Below are 23,031 nucleotides of genomic sequence, written 5' to 3'. Positions count from 1 at the left end.
GATGTGGCAAGGAACTGAATTTGACATATTTTGGCATTCCTCCCGTTCTACCATTTGTTAGAAATTTTAAAATTTAAGGTTTGCAGCCCCATGTTTCCAAATATTCAAGGTTTTCAAGTACTTAAAAATGAAATTAGTTTTTTCAAGCAATTTCCATTTTTTAAGGAACGAATCATGAAACTTTTTGGGGAGTTAGGGACCCACTTCAATGCAGGGGCCTGTCTCCCTCCGCCAACGGGAGGCAATACTATTTCTAGGAATTCGTTTGAACACCAGCGCGCAGGTAGAACTGCTTGACCTGTAGATGTCCTGTACCTTTTTCTCTCAAAACAATGAAAATAGTTATAAGGGCGATCAAGAGGAAATTTCGGGATCCCGGCTGGACCAAGAAGGGTAGTCTCGGATGCTTCTTGATACCAACAAATGTCAAAAAAAGAAATATGCTGAATAAGAAGTTGGCGGGCAGCACAATGGGCGCGTTTCTAAACTCGAGACCGGTCGCGACCGAGCGACCGATCGAGACCAGGAGTGTTTATAAACTCTCTTCGAGGACTCCGAACGAAACCCGCTCGTGTTTACAAACTCCGATCGTGGTCATTTCGGTCGCGACCAGAGCGACCGCGCTTTTTCGCCGGGCGAATTCGTCACGTGACCGGTCGAATACTGTTTTTGCACAAATAGGCCGCGAAACTACTCTTAATTACATTTTGTTGGCTGCCGCGCAGATTGAGAGCATTAGAACAAAATAGAAAAAGTGCATTTTAGTCAAAAATTCTAAATCATTTTAATTTTTTTAACTATTGACAACCTGATCCACTGAATGTTTGGCGGAATCAACTCTTATTTTGTCTGTTCTTTTAGAGGAACATATTTACATTGCATGTTGAAGCTAGAAATTCATTCGTACAGCGGTCCTTAAACGTGGGAATAGAAAATAAATTTAAATTTTTACGCTAGAATGATGCATATGTAGGGTAGAATTTAAAGTTGAAATAATGGTAAATTTTTGTATTTAGCTTGAAACAATGATTGAATGCTTCGTTATCATATTTAATGCATGATTGTTGGCCCTAATATGCTGTTACAGTTGATATTTTTGTCAACCTAAAATTTGCAACTTTAGATCCGCACTTAAGATTCTTTTGATATAGTATTTTCAGTGTGTTGGTTTTAATAAACAAAATTCAGTTTTATTTGCTTTAAGCTAAATGGAAATTTCATATGTCAACACTAATTCTTTTAAAATTCTATTCCTTGTACATATTAACAGGATATTCTGTTTCTTTTTTTCTGAACAAGAGTGTTTCATTAAATATTACAATATACTTCCAGTTTCAAAACTTCAACTGAATAAGTTCTTTCTTAAAAGTAAAGCAGCTGCATTTATTCCATGTTGACAAAATATGATAGTTCTAGCTGTATTACAGAGTAGTACTTTTAATTTCCATTTTTTAATTTTAAATGGTTATCTCTTCTGAATATTCTCTAAATTTGCCAAAAAACACAAAAAAGGATATATCTTGAAAAATCTCTATAAAGGTACTGATAGAAAAGTGGACTGCCAGCTGAATATTACTTAGTACTAATTTTACATGTTAAGCTTTTGTTAACTTATGTATACAAGATAGCAAAAAACAATGAGTTCTCAATTTGTACCAGGATACGTGTACAACATATATTGCAGATTGCACAAGTAGGATGAAAGTGGCATTTTTGAATTTGATTAACATTTAGTGTGAATGCTCCAATGCTTTTCTAGTAACACAACAGCTTCTTTGAAAATATATACGGATTTTCTCATGGATGGGGACACCACTTTTTACCAGAGCTTGAGCATCATTTTTCTGTTGATCGGGCACTGCATGTTCAACCATATTGGGGAAAGGGGTATCATTACCTGTTCTAGCTTTTATTAAAATAGACCAGACTAGCATTTTTAGAAAAAGTTGATTTTTTTGAGTAATATACCTTAATATTCACATTTAACACATCAAAGAAGAAATTAATATTTGTGCAAAACAAAACTTTTGATGAAATTTCCAAAAAATCATATTCTGATTTTTGTTACAGCATTTAATTGGTGTAGTCTTGGAAAAAAAAGGTGAGGGATAATGCTTACAGATGAATCAGTGGTATGTTCAATGAACACTGGTTTGGGAAGTTAAAGAGTTGGAGAACATCATGCCCTCTTGACTACACACCTGAAATACTTGAAGAACTGCCAGATCTAGGGGGAGCAAGCCGGAGCTTTTGTCAGAGGGTAAAAATCTACAGTATAACTTCGATTTAACGATACCCGACTTAATGATTTTCTGAATTTAAGGATACATTTCACTGGTCTGGGCTTGACTGCATTGAATGTCTATGCTCCTCGATTTAACGATATCCTTGACTTAATATCTTTTTCCAGTCCCTTGACAATTGTTAAATCGGGGTTAAACTGTATGTCTTTTTTTTTTTTTTTTTAAGTGGATGTACAAATTCAAAGAAAAATGAGTGAAGGCATCAGTTGTCTGGATAAATGAAGGTTTACTGCATTACACTTTTCCGTGACATGAAAAGCATTTGAGTGTTTTAGACTAGCGCTTCTCAACCTTTTGTGACCCGCAGACTGACAAAAGATGTTGAAAAAAGTTTGCAGACCATTTAAATTTCTTTAAAAAATATATAAAAAAACTTATATTTGCAGACTATATTAAAAACATGCGACACTTTTTTTTTTTTTGAGGCTGTGGTTTTTCCTCTATTTATGGATTTATTTTAGAAAAAAAAGAAAACTTCCGACTCAGGGAACGATAAAACTCCGTAAAAGATTGTGTTGACAGCAAAGGTTTTTAAAAAAAATTGTTGCAGAGTAATAAAAATAAATGAATAAATAAATAAAGAAAGGAATCTTAACAGGAATTTTTTTAAAAACGTGAATGAAGAAAAAGTGTTTGAGGACTGGTCATGATTTTTTCCTGCTGACCAGTACTGGTCTGCCGGATCACTGGTTGAGAATCGCTGTGCTTGACTATAAAAAATTTTAACTTGAAAAATTTTATTTTTAAATACAGTAAAAAAAAATTAACATGAAACTGAAGGGACTAAATTTTTTCTTGTTTAAAAAATTGAATTAAATTACACAGATACTTTTTCCGGACTATTATATATTATATCATTGCGTGTTAACCATATATCATGTTAAACTTTTTTCACTGTATATCCATAGATGCAAGTTAGGAGACGAGCCCTGGATTGAAAGTATCTTGAATATATGCCAGCATCCTACAGTGCTTATTTAGCAAAAAAATCAGATATTGACAGCTGGCCCAGTTATTCTCATGGGCAAATTTTTTTCTTCATTTTGCCATTACCTGAACCACAAAGGTTCAGGTAATGGGAATGTTCAGGGTGTTCAAGGTCTTCCTACCACATAATTTAATTACCCTAGCAAAAGTTTTGTAGTCCTGCCTACATCTTCGGACATTTTCAAAAACCATATTCAGGGGCGGATTGGATCCCGCAAGAGGGCGTCAACCTTGGCCTCCAAAGGGCGCAAAAAAAAAAGAAGGTGTAAACAAAAAAAAAAAAGCAACAAAAAGATGAGAAAAAGAAAGAAAGGGGAAAAAAAAAACAATGGTACACAGGTTTACGAGTTAAAAGAAACAGAAAAGGGAAGTCGCACAGGTTCGTGAGCGCAAAAAAAGGAAATTGCACTTAAATGTTTTTTTTAAAATTAATTAAAAGAAACCTTTTTTTTTATTTTTTAAAAAAAGATGTTTAGGCTTGAGGGCATATTGGCCCGCGGGCCAGTCTGCCCCTGGCCATATTTAAATCACTTAGATGGAGACTGAACACTAAGCACCCTTAAATATTTTTTAGTGTAATGTCCATAAAATGAAAGATACAATAAACCAAGTTTTACTGTAAAACTATACTACCTTTGCATTTTTCAATATTAAATTGAAAACGAGTCATTTTGAAAGATCTTCTCTATTTTGATTCTTTGAAACTTTACTGGTAATTAGAAATACGCATTACATAAAATGTTTAATACAAGAATATGCTTTATTTAGAGCAAAAAAACTTCTAAATTACGGTAAAACTACAGTTACCCAAATCAACCAGACCCTATTCGTATTATTAGATTTTTCCGAAAGTACATTTTAATCTACTGCCGGTCCCATTTACACAAATATTGTTAGTTCCACGAAACATTTGAATAAGTGGGGATTTTTAACTTTGCATCTACGGCATGGTAAATATTCGGTTCCGGGATATTTTATTTTTAAGCGGGGTATTCGTTTATCCGTTATGCGATTAAGCAGAGGTGACGGTATTTACTGTATGAATGTTGAAATTCAGAAAAACTATTTTTAAAAAGAAAGAGCTATCAGTTGGTCAAGTAGAAAAGCTAATGCTTTTCATGCTAAGTGTACTAACAAGTGCTGCTGCGGAGAGAAGGATAATAGCATGCGCCAACAGAATAAAAATTTTGCAAATTGCAGCGAGTGCAATTGCCTTTATTTTTTGCTCAAATTCTGAAAGCGATTCAGATAGTTGTTGTAGAGTCATACTGTATACGTTAATGTATGGCTGTATGAAACGCTAAGAACGCTATGTAAGAAACGCTTCGAATTTTCAAAAACTATTTTATTAGTTAAATTTTTCAATAATACTTTTGTCATTTACTAATCATAAAACCAGACACATGTTTGCATATATATATATATATACATATATACAATGGAGTCTCGAAAGTAAGAAGTTCCACTTAATTTGAGGTGTTTAATTTATATTATCAGTTATACAGTTTAGTTCTGAAAAATTGATTTTTATTAAGATCTAAAAATAAATACGTACAGACCTCGTGAGAAGAAAAAAGTTGCTCAGAGGTAATTAAAAGCAAAATTTATGCTGAAATATCTGTGATAATTTTTCATGAAGACAATACTTCCTTTTCTTTGCACTAAGAAAAGAGGCTCCTCCATACATTCTCTAAAAATGGTGCAAATTTAATCTGGAAGAATTTTCCGGATAATCCGAGTTTTCATCGATACGAGCCCCCAATTACCTTGAATTTTCGAGTTTCTACTCTGTACCCATATGGTAGTTTCCGCTTAATGAGATTACTTGAACAATAATTTTGATACCTAACTAAATTTGCAGAAAGTTTTTCAGGGGTCCATCCAGTTTTTATTTTTTGGGACCCCATTTTGAAAAAGCTAAAATATTTTTGTGAATTTTCTTTATTTTTGAAAAGTAAATCATTTTGAATTGCCAGGTTATATTTCAATTTGATAGCTATAAATGTGGCAAAATGATGCTTGTGCAACCTTTCAATTAGGTGTAAGAAGGAAATTGTTAATGTCCAAGCTTTAGAATCACAAAAAGTCTTTATTACAGGTCACCACTTTTTCAATCTGTAGTGTCCCATGGTGAGGGGTGACTCTGGATCTTGACTTTTATTTCATGATGCAAATTTTTGTGAATGAGCTGCATTTACAATGTGAAATTTTGTGAAGTAGCCGCAAAGTGGACCCAATTCAGGTCTGGGTCGACCCCTGTTCTTATATTTTTTCAAACAATTCCGTATAATTAGATATATATTTTGGCGAGCTCTGGGCCACAGACAGCCAAGGAGGGCCCCTTGTCCGTTTGGTCGATGGGTGTCCCGAGTCCTATAAAACTTATAACATTTCCTGACATGGCCTATGGTCGGCTCTGGGTGAGCAACAAAGGTTGTTCACAAATTTTGAGGTACTCCCAATGTTGAAAAAGCAACAAGAATAACTGAAAAAATATGCTGGTATCATTGTGGAACTCGACTATGGACATTTTTGCTGTCGTCATAATATGGCACTCGAGACTCGGGAGAAGTACAGTGTTTTTTTTTTACAGAATTTTTTTAAGAGATAATTTGAATCACAGAGTTTTAAATCTTATCAAGATTCTGGTTGAGGTTATTGTGTACTTGAATTTGTTATTTTTGATTTCAATGAAATCCTATCAACTTGAAACACCAAAACATGCGGGAAAAATCAAGTAATTTTGTTTGTTAATTGAGCTTTTTACCGAAACAATATTATCAATGTATCATGATTATTACATTGTGCAAGCAAATGAGACAGAACAAACATCAAAACACCATAATTGAAATAACATTGGACAAGAACTATTCTTACTTACCTGTCACAATCCAAAAAAGGAAGCATATAGAACAAAAAAGGTCAGCAACAGAGTATGTTAGATTTTAAAGTACACTAGCACTCTCTTTTGCTGCCCATTTTGTTATCGATATTTCCATAATAAAGCTCGTTTGATGCAGTAGCGTAGTATTGACTAACTTTATATTTAAAAAAAAAAACGATGCTCCATTGAAAACAAAATAAAGACTGAAACAAAACGCTTTTTGAAAAAACCTTCTTTGATTCTAACGGCTATATGCATACTCAACAAAATTAGTAATGAGAGCTAAATATCAATCAAATTCAAATAAGAGCTAATGAATAAGCTGCTCTTGCAGCCTTGTTTTTTTTTTTTTTTTTTTTTCAAAGCTTCCGTGATAATAAATTGACGATTAAACCAAGTCATCTTCTCAGAAACATTCAGAGAAAGCCACAGAATACTTAAAATTCATCCGATTGACTTTTTACATGTTTCTTCTTTAGACTAGCACGAAAACAACAATAGGATATTATTATTCCTGAATTTTAAAAGCGAACTTTCAGTTTCACAGTACTTAACACTGACTTTCAAAATGTAAACTCCATTGCGCAAATAAGCGAAATCGACCGGAACGACCGCGCGTTTGTTTATAAACTCCTTCGATTCAGTTGACGACCGTGACGTCAGAGCCCCGACCGGTCGAGTACGGAGCAACCGAAGATCAAGAGTTTATAAACGCGCCCAATATGTGTTGGCGAGCCGCCAGTTGGACAGCCCTGCCTTATTCGCAACTCCAACGAACTATAGGGGGCACTGCAGTCACTGTTTAATGGCGGAATTGAAAACTAAAACAAACGCATGTGGTAGCGAAGAAAATGCTAAAAGTGTTGTGATTTTTGTTCGTATGTATGATTTTTTCGCTTTATTCATTTGAAAAGATTTTTCAAAGTCTTTTGGTTATTCTGACCCATATAGAAAGAGATTAGAAACCAAAAAGTATTACGAAAGTAAACAATTAATGCAGAACACACAGTAAGTTGTTCTGAAGCAGCCATTTTCACGATGTTGAATTCGGAATTCATAAATTTTTGGTTCGCTTCGAACGGCATTTTCATTTTGTACCGTTTTTTCTATACATTAGTACATATTAAGTTCAGTTTCGTGACATTTCCGGCATTTGTTGACATTTTTGTCACATAGTGCACATACGTGGCAGACTGTCAAGAGTAACGTTTAACACTAGATAATTTATTTCTATGACTATATGATTGGACATCCAAAGAAATCATGCATTAATTCATTCGTCATGGAACCTGATATGCGAAATCTTGTCAAGATACATTATTCTTTCACACAATTTTAAAACCATAACCCTATAAACAGATTTTTGGCGAACTTTTATTTTTTATTGTTCAAATTCTTAACGTTCCTTCTGGATTTTTCAATCTGTTCTGCGATAAATATTTTCAAGAAAATTTATTTGCATACTGTCTATTTCAGTAGGATAGTGTAGTAACAAAGGTTATTTAAATCATTTATGTGGAATTAGGTTAAGGAAAAGTGTCCAGTCAATGTTGTTAAGTTCGTTTTTTTTTCATCGAATTGAAAAACTGATATTTATTCAAATTCACTCAGAACAAAATAAATAAAATGTGTACTCACAGTTTATATACATGGTGGTAGTTTTCTTTTCAGTTGATTGACCATTATTTCTTTTTACTTATCGAATTCTGTAATCTTACTATCATTTTATTCCACTCATGATAAAAATTAAAAATGGTTTAACTAAAAACGCGAAATCTCGCCAAGGCTACTTTGCTCGCACAATACTAACACTATAACCCTAAACAAATTTGGTGAAACCTTTCAGCTGAGAATAAAAGGAATAAAGTAAATTCTTTCTCGGTTATTCATTTTGTTCTACGATAATAAATTCAAGAAAATATTTTGCATACTATCCATTCCAACTAAATGCTGCTGTAAAATATGATTAGTTAAATTAATTTAAGATTAAAAAAAAAACTTATATTCTTACAAATTCATACAAAACAATAAAAAATTTTACCTGGTATAACGTTATCCAATTTTGTTAATCCAGAGTTTTCTTGTTTATGCTTCCACCATTTAATACTTTTTTGAAAGAAATAAGGAAAACTAACATTATTTTGAGAAGCTCGAGAATACTACTAAGGGACGAATTAATTTCTGTAGCTGAAAGCAAACTAAGACACATCGATTGCGTTAATAAATACTCAGAACAAACTGCCCGTGTTTACGTCAACAGACACACGTGGAGCGCAACGTGGCAATGTTTTAGTTGCATTCGCAGTTTTATAAATCACCGCAAGGTAGCGTATTCGAGCGCTGGAGTTCCGAATAGCGGTCCATAAGCTGTCCAACCGCGTATTATAGCAATTATATTTGTCCTTATAGCAAAAGCCTACTTAATTGGTTTAAAGTGAAAAAATGCACAAAAATAGCGTCTATTTCCAACATTTCCTAAAAGTTTGCATAGAATCCAAATCGCGTTTAAAATATATCGATAACCCATTCTTGCAGATACTACTCGAAAATTATGGTAAAAAAATTTCCCAGGGCTTTAAAAACTTCAACTTCAACTATTTTAATATTAATTTAATTCATTCAATCGTAAATCGTAATTGGCAACATAATTTTATGAATTTTTAATAACCATTTTCATTAGGAAAATAACTAATTAAAATTCGTTTTATACGTATAAGATGCGAAAATAAAAGTTGGATTTAGTTGAAGCTGTTCGTATCAGTTTTTCGTCAAAAAAAAGTTTAAATAGGCATATAGGCGTATCAACAAACAATTTCGCGCCATTGTCGGCAAATTACAAGTAGCGCGTGCTGAAGTGTACGATGTAGTAAAAATGTAAACAAGCTTCAACGTGCTTACTATGTGCATTTATTTATCGAATTTTACGCACATAATATACATGAAAATTTCCAGATGCACATTATGAAGCTGATAGATTACGTAGTCCGAAGCTTTAAAGTAGCTAAAGTTTTCAGAGAGAATTCAGATCGAATAAATAGTTTAGATTTTTCTCACAATGGGGAAACATTAATATCCAGCAGTGATGATGAATCTATCGTTATTTATGATTGCGAAAGAGGAACGTAAGTTCTTAACCTTTTTACACGAATGATTAAACTGTATAAAACTGAAAACCGTACTTACAAAATTTATCGGCGTACGGGATAGATCAAGATGGCGTTACTACAAACAGTTTGAAAGATCTAACCTTGAAATTGAACATTGCCCTTGATAGTAATTTTTAGTTATTTACATTAATTTATATTGAAGTCTTTAACACTTTTTATGCCACATAAATTACACAACAAACACACCTCTTGCAGAAACACTTTCTACTTTTCGCAGTTCTACTTTTAATTAATATCGTCGATATTTTAAAAGAAGGTTCGCGACGTTTCGTAATAAAAAGTACCTGCTTTGTGAAATTCATATTTCGATGAAGCTGCATTGTTTTTAATCTTTCAATTTTTGTCAAAATTTTGTTGCAGATAAAATGTCAAAATATTGTAATATTCATTTACAATTTCTTTGAAATTCTCTCCTGATTTCAAGAAATGAGCAGTTCAGCAACAGTTTAGTATTTGTGTTTAACAAAAATGTCCTTTTAATTTGGTGTCCCCCGCCACCGCCGTTTCGCCCACACAAAATTTCCTTCCCACTTTCAACTTTGCATTTTCAGATATTTAGAGTGGGAAGAAACAGGTGGTCAACCTTTAAATTGGCCTTTTAATTTTTTTTTTCAACTGAGTAAAGAACATTATTTAGTAGAACGTTGGACAATAAAATCACTCTAATATTGAAAAGAAAAGCTGTTTGTGAATTGTAAAAGAGGATACATAAAAGCTTTCATCACTATTCGCACAATCTGAGTATTTGCTTGCTTTTTAAAATTTGATTAGATTATTGTTCGTAATTCCTCACATCAACAGTTGATCAAGCATTGGAATTGCATAATAGGTGGGCAAGATAAAATCTAGTCATTAATTTTTTCCATGTCGGCAAATTTCAACAAAAATGCTAACGGTCAGGTCTATTATTTGGGTGATCAGGGGTGGTCAGTTGACCTCCCCATCCCCCCCCCCTTGGATTTTAGAAAAGGGCATTTTGTAGGTACTTGTTTTTTCTAGAAAAACATATTGAACACAAACCCTTTGCCACCCCCCCCCCTGGAGTATTTTGAAATGACAGACCCTGATAATGGGAAGAACTCAAATTACTTTCCCCTTCCCGGTGGCAGTGACTTCAGCTTATTGAAGTGTAAAGCACAATTTTTTGGAAGCTGAAAGTGAGCCCAAAATTTATAGATTTGGACCCGCCTTGGATAAAAAATGGGTTAGGCACCACTGTATTAGATCATTATTTTGCCTACATTTCTGGTTTTGTATTAATTCACTTTTCATTTAAAAAAAAAAGACGAATGTCACCAAAGAAACTATAATCTGGAGAAAAAGAAGGTAAACAAGCCAAAAACGCAGGAAAGCATTTTAAGCACCTGATTTCAACATAGCAAGTTTCTATTATTTTGTGATGTGAACTGTTTTATTTCTTATTCGTCTTGTGAAGTAAAATTTTTCTGATGTCTTTTTAGCCATAAGCGAACACTTCATAGTAAGAAGTATGGAGTTGATTTAATTCGATACACCCATGCAGCAAACACAGCTGTTCACAGTTCAACTAAAATTGATGGTAATTTTTTTTTTTTTTTGCTATTTTCAAATACTATGCATGATGTTTTTAAATGTATAAATAATAAAGTGAATCAAATTTAAAAACACCTTTAGCAGTAAGATGCAAGGGTTGGTAAAAAGTTTTTTTTTTTTTTTTTTAATTAAAAAAACCTGTTTTTTTTTTGTTTAAACATTTCTTGTAAGAGGAACAATTTTATTTTTGAAAAGTCAAAAAGATTTTATGAATTAATTGTTAATAAATGTTTAATATACAAATATGACGACCAGCAACCGACTCTGGGCTCAGCTAGGCTGGTCCTTAGTCAATTTATTAGTTCCCAATGAAGATCAATGGCCTTAAAGCTATCCACCCCCTTGCTCATTACCACCTCTTCTGGTAAGCTGTTCCAAGTGCCCACAACCCTACTAAAATAGTCGTTTTTTCCTAATTTCCATGTTAGCCTGAGATTCACATTTTTACCTAATTTCTTGATGTTTAATTAAATAATTAAGAATAAAATCTTGTCATTTCTTTTTCTCATAAGTAGAGCTTTCTATATAGGGGAAATAGTGTTTGAAAATCTATAACTATTAAAAGAATTAACTACAAATAAATGGACCTTGGCATAAATAAATAATCAAAGAAATAATTTACTGTGAGAGTTAAGACATGATTATTGAAGAATTAAAAATAACCTAGAATTTTATCATTAATTTCTTCATGATAATAGCTTTCTAGGATAAATAATAAAAGTAAAACCATTTATTCTTAAACTTGAAAGTATTTTATAGTCAGCGCCGGATTTAGGGGAGGGCAGTCGGGGCTGCTGTCCCGGGGCCTCCACAACAAAGGGGCCCCCACAATAATTTTTATTTTCAAAATATCCTGTGATGGGTCAGCAAATTTTATGTTTTTTCTCTCCTATAAATTATAATAATAATATTAATATAAAAAAAATAAATAGCAGTAACTTCAGGATGTATTTACCATTAAAGTGCTGATCGAAAATATTGGATATAATATATATTTATATATCAAAATATTCAGATATATATCAAAGTATCGGGTATTTTTGAAAATATGATGTTTTCGAACCCTGATTAAGGGTTTCCACCCCTTCATTGCCCCAGGGCCTCCACACTTCCAAATCCGGCCCTGTTTACAGTACCTGAGAATGAATCACAAGTCTGATATACAGTATACTCTAGGTATCACAGAGTCAAATTGGACGGGAAACGAAATTCAGATATTCAGTTTTCGAGACAACAAGGTCATAATAATAATAAAATAATAATCTAAAAATTAGTAAGTATGGTTAAAAACTTGTCGAACCATGTAATGAAAAATGAAAAAAAAAAAGATTTAATACAATTACAAAATTTTAATTTACAAACTGAGCCAAAAATAATAGACAATAAAGAACAAAAAAGAACGCTCTAGTGAAGTAACAAAATGTAGTGATTTGCTGTCTGTTCTCGAACTCCGCAACTAGCAGCCGCGAACGGTTCCAATTGAAAAAGGGGTGATGGTTTAAAAAAAGTATTGCTGATTACTTAGCATTTATTAGATTTTACATTTTGTAATAATATATAAAATTCATTAAAACATTTAGGGAAAACAATTCTGTTTTTTAAAAAAACATTTAGTTTAAACTGGTTTAAATCAACACGGTTTAAATGGAACAACCCTGCTATCTAAACTCACATTCTCTTCCTGTTTTTCTCAGAACTATTTATTTGTAACATAATGTTTTCATCTTATAAGAGTTTCATGTATGAAGATATTGTCGCCTCAAAGCAACAGTAGGATATCTTAATGTTGTTTCTGGGATTAGATGTCTCAGTATTACTCTGAGGTGACAATATGTCTTTTTACTGAAAAATTTTACCACAATACATTTATTAGCTTTTGTAAAGTTTTTGTTATTAGCATTTCAAATTATAAGTTAAAAAAAAATGTTTTTTAAAAATTCAATTAAAACTCCTAACAAATTTTCTTTGTTGTTTTATGCATAGCATTACATTTATCATTATTATTTTTTAGACACTATACGGTATTTATCACTTCATGACAACAAGTACATCAGATATTATCAAGCACACCAAAAAAAGTAAACATATTTTCCTCTGTCTGATATTTGGACGGTGTTATGCAAAAATGCGTCAACACACCCAAGCAGTACTTTTGAGTCAATTGAGTTCAAAGTTGAACTCCAATGCCCAGTTTTGTTGAAGTGGGTTGGTATTTTGTTCATTAAATAGCATAAAATACAGAATTTGGCTTAAATCATCTTTGCATCCCCTAGCATTTCAGTTTGGCTGCCAACCTATGTTATTAACTGGTTTTCAAATGTTTGTTGTTAACTCATTTTTGCATAACATTGTCCATTCAATGCATATTTTGTTTCAAATCATATTTTTTTTTTCATGGTAATTTTTCTAGGGCCTCTTTTTCCCCCTCATAGCTAAATATGATAAAATGACTTCCTTTACGGGGTAGTTCTCAAAAGGTGGGAACAAAAACGTTGCTTTTGAGCCATTTTTAAAATTTTGGAATTTGAAATCAATTTTGCTTTTATTGCATAGTATGTACACCTAGAACATCATATACTAACATAAAAAGACAGCAGGTATTCATAAAAATTAATAAATAGCAAATTTAATGATCAGTATGTAGGTAACAGATTTTGGACATCATCATACTAAAGGTTTCACAGTTTTTGAACTTTCCAAAGAAAATTTTATCTATTTCTACATTCTGCAATGAAAAATAGTGGATTTTTGATGTACATGAATGACCTTATATACTGGTCTTAAAATAATAAAATTTTGTTATGATTTCGTAAAATCCGAAAAAAAAAAAAAAACATCCATTTTGCCAGTGCAGGTGATAAAGTTGCCAAAACCGGTGCTGTTGGCGAAAACCTGAATTCCTCTCTGGTAGCCCTTTGCTTATCGTACGCCAATCGGGATTTGCTTGGCGTTTTGCCGCTATTCGTTACGAGCATTACTTGAGTTTCTAATGTTATTTATGTAATGTTTAATGCATAACATATTAATTGTGCAAAATACCAATGGACTAAAGAAATTAACATTATAATAGCCTTTTGTATTAAGATTACAAAACAGAAGATCATATTATAATATTGAATAAATGGACAGAATTATCGGCGTATAGATTGTACCGCAATTTGGACATCTCACATATATGTTTAAGAAAAATGATTTTGCTTCAAAGATACTGCATAAAAACACGAAAACACTTTAAAATGATTAACAATTGCTTTTGAGGATCGAAAAATGCCTTTAAAACATATAAATCATATATCTAGTACTCAAATAATAGCATTGTCAAGATCGTAACTTTTGGACATACATGAAACTTCCAACTTCCTTTTTTTCTAAAATTTTTTACACAATAAATAATCCGTCTTTAATTTTTTAATTTGTAGAAAATATTATCAAAAAAATATTCAGTTAGAGATTCATACTCTTAATTTTGCTTTGAAACGTTTGGAAATAATTTAAAAAAAATTTTTTTTTGATGGTACATTTGCTTAGTTAATGTTTTGAAAGTCCAAAATTGTGCCTTTTAGCAAAGAAAATATTTTTTTAAAGGGTATTTGAAGAGCATTTTTTCCATAATTTATGTCAGTTCTTGTCTCTATACAGTATTATTATTTAACTCAAAAATTTTTGAGTCAATTAAAATGAAAATTATTTGGTGTTGAAGCTTCAAAGTTGAGGTCTGTGTTTGCTCCCACCTTTTGAGAACTGCCCTACGGATAACTCCAAATTCTAAAGAAAAAGGCATGATTCAAAAAAGTTAGTTTTTGACTATGAGCTGAATTATGTATACAGTTGTGCCCATTTACGGGAAAGTCGAAGGGACCAAATAAATTTTTTTTTGTATACCTATACTTTTGCTATAAAAAAGCAGAGGCTCAACTTAGACATGGATTCTCGATTTTTTTCCAGATTTCCACCCTAAAAATGGGGATCAACTTATTATGCGAGTTTATTCAGTAATATTTTCACTAAAGTTTTTGTTTTTTTTTTGGTTAAACATTCAAGAATGAAAGTTTCTTTTATGCACATGCTGTGACTATATTAAAAGTTTATATTGGGAAGAAACAAAAAAAATGAAAAGAAAAAAAATACATGTTCAGCTCAAGATGTCATTTCTCTCTATATATTCTTACCTGCCCATTTTGTCTTGTACTATTTATAATTGTATCAAGATATAAACAAAACCTTTTTTTTTCTGATGCAGATGATTTTTGCACCAATGTTTTAGAAATGGTTCCAAAGAACCATTATCATAGATCAATTCAGTTTATTAACATTTTTTAAAACTTTCTATTTTCAAAGATTAATCATCGACCAGCTGTAATAATAGCAATCATGAAAAAGTTTGAAAGCTCTGGTAATTTATATGCACACATGACAAGTTTCTCAAATGCAGGCATTTTTTTCCTTATTTTTAGCCTTTTTAAAATGTTGACAATCGTGTCAATTATTTGATTGTCATTTTATTAAATACATCATCACCAAATCAAAAAATATTTTATTATGAATCTTTTTTTTATTTTTTACTGATTTATTTGTATTTTTTTATTATTTATTTATTTATTTACTTTTTTTTATATATTTTTGTTTTAAAAAAGTAAGATTAGGAGATCTTTAATTATTAGCTAGAACTGTGATGTTTTTTCACCCTTGCTCTTTTTTTTTTTTTTTGTTATTGTATCATGTCTAGCACATGTTTCTGTGTGTGAGACATAAGTTGATCCGAATTGATGCAAACTTAAGTTTTTGCTGTTGCAATCTGCTCCAAATTTGCAATTTTACTGCTCTAGGTTGCTTCAAATTCAACATTTTACTGCCCCAAGCTGCTCCAAATACACCATTTTACTGCCCCAAGCTCGTCCAAATACACCATTTTCCTGCTCCCAAAATTGCTCCAAAGACGAGTTTCTGCACAACCCTGTTAATGCGACGGGATAGGACCCTCCTCTTGTGTGAGCCACTGGTTCTAACCATTCTCAAATTCAAACCTTATTTACTAAAAAGAAATGCTTCAATGGCAGCATTAGTGAACATTGAATGAATATAAAATATTGCTAGAAAAATTTCTAACAATGAAGAATAATGACAAAGTTGTTGAAAACGATAAAAATGAGTGAGCAAAAACTGCTACCCTATCCTATGTATCTTTATAGGTATTCAAATGACTTTTTTTTAAGAGCAATACTTTTGTGTCTTGAATCTGGTTTTGAAATCGAATGTTGTAAAACAGGCTACCAATAACATTTTTTGAAGTGTTATGGTTTAAGTAAAAAATGGTTGTTTCATTAATTATTAAACTAACGTGTGTTGATTTTTTGAGTAATTATTTTTCACCCCTCAAAAGATGTCAGGTATTCCCAGCCCCAGTGGAGACCGTTGTTCAGAGATTTTGATGTATATTGTGAACCTAATGAGTAATGTGTGATCTTAAAATGAAGAGATTGTTTTAGGAAAAATTAAGGTACCACTTTTTTTTAGGAAAGCAAATTACTTAAATTATCAAATCTTATATAGAGCTTATTATATAAATTTAAAAGTAAATTTGATAACCTTAGTAATTGTATCTTTTCTTCTTTTTCTTTCTTTCTTTCTTTGCTGAAAAAAAACTGAAATTGAACAATGGGGTATGCTCAATGAGTGTTCAGAGTAATTTCACTCTGATTAAATAGCTTAGTGGTCAGAGTTGTCCTAATGTTTCTAAACTTTCTAAGTTTTTCAACACTGTCCTAATATTGAAGTTTGCACTTTGATTTGTTTCAGAGAACAAGACGCTGCATGGACCTGTTTCTTTAATCAACTAATCAGTTGATTGAAAATACCGGGTGGTTATAAAGTAGGTATCTCTATTTGGATCAGTCAGTAGCATGAAGGAATCATCCGATTGTAACCAAAATTGAAGCACTTTTTAATTTTGAAGGGGGAAGAAGGATGATGATATAAAAAAATTTAGTTGTAAATTTTGTCTACGGGTGACGCTTTTGAATTTATAATAAATAATGCAACAGGAAATAACTAGCATGTAAAGTTGGGTGGTTTATTTAGTATTGTTACAGGTATATTACGCTTGCGCATAGCGGTGCCGATCAAGTTCTGCTTCCACGACTTGACCATTGAGCTGGAGGACGCAATACAGGTGGTGTGCAACGTTTTCAACTGTGGAATGTTGGGCATCTGGAGTCATGCTAAGTAGCTGAGTAATGTTATATTTTTGTTCACTGAGGTTTGTGACACCTCCATGGTACACATTAGACTTTAAGAACTCCCAAAACCAAAAATTGCGTGGCGTCAGATCAAAGGACTGAGCAGACCACACCATTTGAAAACGCCTATCATCTGTGAAAAGTTGCCATGAGAAATTTTGTACTGCTCTCACAATATGGAGTGCAGCTCCATCTTGCATAAAAACCGTTTTGGAAAGACACTGTCTTTGCTGCAGTTGACGAACACCAAATGTTCCCAACATGTGTGAATAGCTTTAAAATCAAAGCGTGATCTGGCAAACTGAGGGGCGTCTTGTACCATGTTACTGGCAAAAATGGCTGTTTCTTTAATTTTCTTATGATTACTACAGCGTTTGCACTGTCAACGACATGTTTGAAGACTGCAGCGTCACCTATTGGTGATTGTAGCAACTAAATTTCTTGCACCATCCTTCTACCTCCATCAAGATTAGTAAGTGTTCCAACTTTGGTTGCTATCGGATGATTCCTTCAAACTACTGACTGCTCCAAATAGAGATACTCATTTTATAACCACCCGGTATATTCCATTGATAGGCCCCTAACATAGCTTACCACTGCCAGTGGCCTGTTGGCTGCATGGAGTCCCTAAAGCAGCCTTGTATAGAGCCCCCATGTTCATTTTAATTATTAAGGCAGGAGTATTTCTATATAGAAAGGAATATTAACCCCTAGCAGCACAAAACAAAAAACAATTTTTTATTTGTTCTCAATAAACATTGAGCTTATAGGTAGCTATAATACTAGAAGTCCTATTACAAAAATCTTTATTAAATAACCTTGATGTATTGCTGCTTTATATTGAGTACTAAATCATGTTATGTTCTGGCTTGGTATTTAAAAAAAATATTTCTATATATATGGAATCATATTGAATTAGACTTTTCAGCTTTCAATTCAGTAAGAAAATACGGTAAGTGCATTACTAACAATAATTTGCAAATATTTTAATTAAAAAAGAAAATCTTTTTTTTTAATAACTTTTAACCAATAAAAGCTCTAAAACGGTTTTTTTCTTGGAACAAAATGGTTCAAGAAGAATCATTCCTAAATCTTTAATTAAATAGTAAGTGCTAGTTTTTAGTTTTCAATGGAAGAAAATTGGATTTCATTTGAAATTCTTCCATTGTGTAAAAACTATTTTCCTTCATTTGTAAATTTTTAAATTCTATTACACATTTTTTGTCTGTAGAGTTACATCCCTTTGCATGTCTCCAGTGGATGATACCTTCATGTCAAGCTCTTTAGATAAAACTATTAGAATTTGGGACCTTAGATCTCCTAACTGTCAGGTACGTCCATAATACTGCCTTAATATTTTTAGTGTAATTTTGTTTCTATTCTCACACAGGTATTAATACAAATACAGGATTTGTACAAAGAGTATCTGAGAAAGTTTTGAAAATAAATTTATCTTAGATATTGTTTTTATGCCTCAGAAACCTTTAAAGTACAGTATAACTCCGATTTAGTGATTGTCACGGGACTGGAAAAAGTTATTGTTAAATCAAGGAGCATATACATTCATTGGAGTTTAATCCAGACTAGTGAAATATCTCATTAAAATGAGAAAATTGTTAAATCAAAGTTATACTATATGTCCCACACACTTTTGCGCAACTCGGAAGTTCTCTGGTCGACAGATTCCTGAGCATCCTTAAGGGTACATGTGCAGATTTCTTTGATGGCACTTAGGATCCCATGATGTTCTCTTATGGGATGACTTCACACTTGAAGGAATAGGAAAGTCTTCTAGTGCTGTACTATATGGAGTTGAGGAATCATTACACTGCTGTGCTAGGCACAAAAATCGTATCTGCACTTTTTATCAAAATTGAAATATTGACATGACGTGGCTGTTTTGACCTACTGGAAAATAACCCGGCAAGGTATGATGGGTGAAAACTGTTAATTTTAACCCTAACTTCAATGGATTACCCCTAAACTCTGATAGATAGCATTTATTGTTGACCACTTTTTAGTTTTTTCATTCTCTTAAAATTTCAGTCTTACCAGTAAAACAGTTAAGTGACCGGATCCAGTTCAGCCTTGTCAAAATAAAGCATTTCCCTGCATGTTAGACATAACAAAAAAATATAATCGAATTATCATACTATGGCACGAGTTTGTTGAAAACGCCACAGAGCGTTATTCAGTTGGTGAATTGGCTATTATATATATGAGAATGTAAATGTTTTGGGTCATTTGTGAATGAGAAATATTTATAAAAAAATTTTTGTAAAAGGGAATTTCAATCAAATATATGGAGGCGTGAAACTTTAAATAGCAGTTTCTCATTTTGAGCTCAGCTGCAGATACCACTTTTGCACTTAGCATGGCCTTAGCAGTACATTTAAGACACTCACCTGTGCTGTTAATTGCAACATCAAGACCTTCGGGACAGTTGGACTAGAAATCTTATTTATAATATTTCTTGGAAAGAGTCTTGTGTAAGAATGTGTACCTCAGAGCCCGACTCTAACGTAAGTCACATGACTTTACAGGACAGAAGGAAAATGTTTGCCTGGTGCAGACAAAGGATGGATTTTGTGCTTTTTTAATGCTGGTAATAACTATAATGTTTTTTTTTATTATTGTGTTCCTATTTCTCTATGCGGGCTACATACAATGCACTAATAAACTGAAAATCGCAACTTTTATCCGTACGCTAATCTGGCTCTGAGGTACAGATATCTGTACCTCAGAGCTGTAATGTCGAGGGCAGTTAAAAATGATGATTTTGTATGCCTTGTAAAAGAATCCTAAAAATATGTTTTGAAAAAAAAAGCTTATAAGTCAGTGCTGCATTTAAGTTGTATATTTTCTTAATAGCTCTTTTAATTTTAGGGTGTCATGCACTTACCAGGAAGTAGATCTGTTGTAAACTTTGATCCTGAAGGGTTAATTTTTGCTGTTGGAATCAATTCTGAATTGGTGCGATTGTATGACCTGAAATCTTTTGATAAAGTAAGAGTTGTCTTTTATTTCTTCTTATTACTTCATTAATAGAAGTTGTTAGTTATGCAGTTTATTTGAATTTTGTAGCAGCTGCATATGTTATGCTGCGATCTTTTTTGGAGTACTGTTAGCATGTGTGTGGGAGCACACATACTTCAACCTTTTTGGTTCATCAAACCCCTACTAAGTAAAAAAAAAAAAGAGGAATCTGTTGCTCGAGAACTTGTTTGTCCGAGGGGATGAGTATGGGAATAAAATTTGGCACACTGGACAGACTGCCATTAATTTAGTTACAACTCCAACAAATTAAATGTTGTAGGGGGGGAAAGAAAAGGGAAATAGAAATGAACTTTAAGTCCACTATAAACAAACTTCAGGTTTTTCACTGTTCTCTATAAGCATACAAAATAGTATTGAGGAAATGGCAGTTCAGACGGACGAGCAAAAAAGTTTGCTACAATCAAGTGTACTCTATATGCCAGGTTCATTATAGCAGTGTGTGACTGTATGTATTTATATTTTCTTTTTTAGGGTCCATTCAATACATTTAAACTGCCTCAAGATAAAGATTGTGATTGGACAGGCTTAAAATTTAGTCCCGATGGTAAGACAATCCTTATTTCCACCAATGGGCAAGTTATTCGTCTCATAGATGCTTTTCACGGAACACCTTTGCAAGTTTTTACGGTGAGTTTTAAACTGATTAATCATTCAAAGTAAGAATGTATCAGATATTGTGTGAACCTATTGCAACCAAGCTATCAGGCTACTGCTCTTAATATTTTGCAGTTCCAACCTTGAATTATAACCTGAGAAAACAAGCTGATGTGTGCATCACATGACTTCATTTTACTCCAGTTTAATGTCATTTACCTATTATTGGCAATTTTAATGTGATTCAATTGTTTACTCTCTAAATGTCACCAACAGTGGCCAAATTAAAACCAAATAAAAAAAAAAATCCGCCAAGTTGGCATCAAACCTTGGCGACCAAAAAAAAAGGTGATATATCGCCAATTGTCCGACAAATTATAACACCACTTGAGTTTACATCGAAATTAACAATGGTTTCCCCACAAAAAGGGGCAAAAGACCCCCTTAGGAACATCCAAATGCAAGGAAAAGGGAAGGTGCAGAACTAGGCCCCACTAGGAGTCTACGTACCAAATTTCAACTTTCTAGGACATACCGTTTTTGAATTAGTTATGCGAGATACATACGCACATACATACAAACTTCATGAGAAAATTCGTTGTAATTAACTCGGGGGTCGTCAAAATGGATATTTCGGGTGTCTGTAGGTTCCTAGGCATATATCCACATGTGGTCGGGTTCAAAAAAAACTCGACATTCATTTGGGGGTGAGAAAAGTGGAAATTAAGGCCGACTTTTGAGTGAAAATTTTTTCGCGAATACAATACTTCCTTTTTCGTAAAAGGAAGTAAAAAGCATGCATTAAAATTATAACAAATATAAAAAAATATTTATAATTGCTCTTACTAGTAAAAAATTTTAATTAATTATTAAACTAAAGCTGCATTGCTTAAGTTTTTATAAGCTTAGGATTCATGGATCTACTGTAAAATATGAAATTGATGCACCTGCATTTTTGTAAATATGATTTCATAGCAACTTTTTAAAATGTTTAAAGACTAATGTTACTATTTTATTAGTGTTCTTTTTACTTTCATACTTGACTGTTTAAAATTTAATTATTGTATTTAAAGAATTTTTTTAAAGCATAGGTTCCCAAACTTTTTCAATTTGCAGCTCTCTTTGAAGAATTAAAATTTTCTCACAACACCCTAGCATATTTGCATTACGTATGAACTAGTTGCGTCAACTAGACAAAGTCTACCGGGAAAAGTTATCCCAAGTGCAATAATCTGGTTTAAATAAAAATTAAAATAAAACAAAGTAAAATTTCCGGTCAGTAAAACAAGAACAGTCCCTACAAACCCCTTTTTATAAATTTGGACATTTATCTTTAAAAATGCCTATTCAAATAAGAACAGTTCCCCAAAATCCCCAGTAGAATCTCGACATAAGTCCCTCAAAAAGCCCTTATTTGAGTAAGCACAACTGTCTAAAATATTCCCATCAGAGTAAGGACAACAGTCCCTAAAAATTTCATTAGAATACAAATACAAATGTGACGACCAGCAACAGGCTCTGGGCCCAGCTAGGCTGGTCCTAGTCAATTAATTAGTCCCCAATAAAGATCAATGGCCCTCTTAAAGCTATCCACCCCCTTGCTCATTACCGCCTCTTCCGGTAAGCTATTCCAAGTGCCCACGACCCTGCTAAAGTAGTAGTTTTTCCTGATTTCCAAGTTAGCCTGAGATTTAAATAGCTTAAAACAATGACCCCTTGTCCTGCTTTCCCCACAAAAATTTAATTCATTAACATCATTCATTTTGATAAATTTAAACAACTGAATCATGTCCCCTCTAACCCTCCTTTGCTCCAGGCTATACATATTAAGCCTATTATTATAATCTAAATCTGAAAGTTCTCTTACTAGTCTAGTTACCCTTCTTTGAACCAGTTCCAATACAGAAATATCATTCCTCAGGTAAGACGACCAAAACTGTACAGCATAGGGATCTTACTAAATGCCTATATAAAGACAGAAGAACCTTCTTAGATTTGTTTGAAATAGATCTATTGATAAACCCAAGCATTTTGTTGGCTTTGTTACTAGCAATACTGCACTGTTGACTAAACTTGAAGTCCTGATTTATTAGGATACCCAGATCCATAACATTTTCTGCCTGATTTATGACTGAATCCTGTAAACGATATCTCATACGCTTATTTCCATGACCTAAGTGTAGCACTTGACATTTCCCTACATTAACTGCCATACCCCATTTATCTGCCCA

General features: G+C 32.8%; 2 protein-coding genes across 3 annotated transcripts in view; one reads left to right on the top strand and one right to left on the bottom strand.

Annotated features, from left to right (window-relative positions):
* The window catches only part of LOC129219716 (glycerate kinase-like), a 36,463-nt gene extending 27,071 nt beyond the window's left edge, over positions 1-9,392 (bottom strand). For both annotated transcript variants that reach the window (XM_054854003.1, XM_054854002.1), the window contains exon 1: positions 9,358-9,392. The gene's annotated coding sequence lies outside the window, so the exon portion shown is untranslated. The remainder of the gene's footprint in view (positions 1-9,357) is intronic.
* Positions 8,843-23,031, top strand: part of LOC129219719 (WD repeat-containing protein 82-like) — a 28,251-nt gene continuing 14,062 nt past the window's right edge. Inside the window, exons 1-6 of the mRNA XM_054854005.1 lie at positions 8,843-9,296; positions 10,802-10,899; positions 12,925-12,991; positions 18,381-18,480; positions 20,036-20,155; positions 20,678-20,833. Coding sequence (XP_054709980.1) covers positions 9,127-9,296; positions 10,802-10,899; positions 12,925-12,991; positions 18,381-18,480; positions 20,036-20,155; positions 20,678-20,833 — 711 coding nt within the window. The 5' untranslated portion in view covers positions 8,843-9,126. The remainder of the gene's footprint in view (positions 9,297-10,801; positions 10,900-12,924; positions 12,992-18,380; positions 18,481-20,035; positions 20,156-20,677; positions 20,834-23,031) is intronic.

This window comes from Uloborus diversus, chromosome 4 (genome assembly GCF_026930045.1).
Source record: "Uloborus diversus isolate 005 chromosome 4, Udiv.v.3.1, whole genome shotgun sequence".
NCBI lineage: Eukaryota > Metazoa > Arthropoda > Arachnida > Araneae > Uloboridae > Uloborus > Uloborus diversus.
This window is presented reverse-complemented; position numbering and strand designations above follow the sequence as displayed.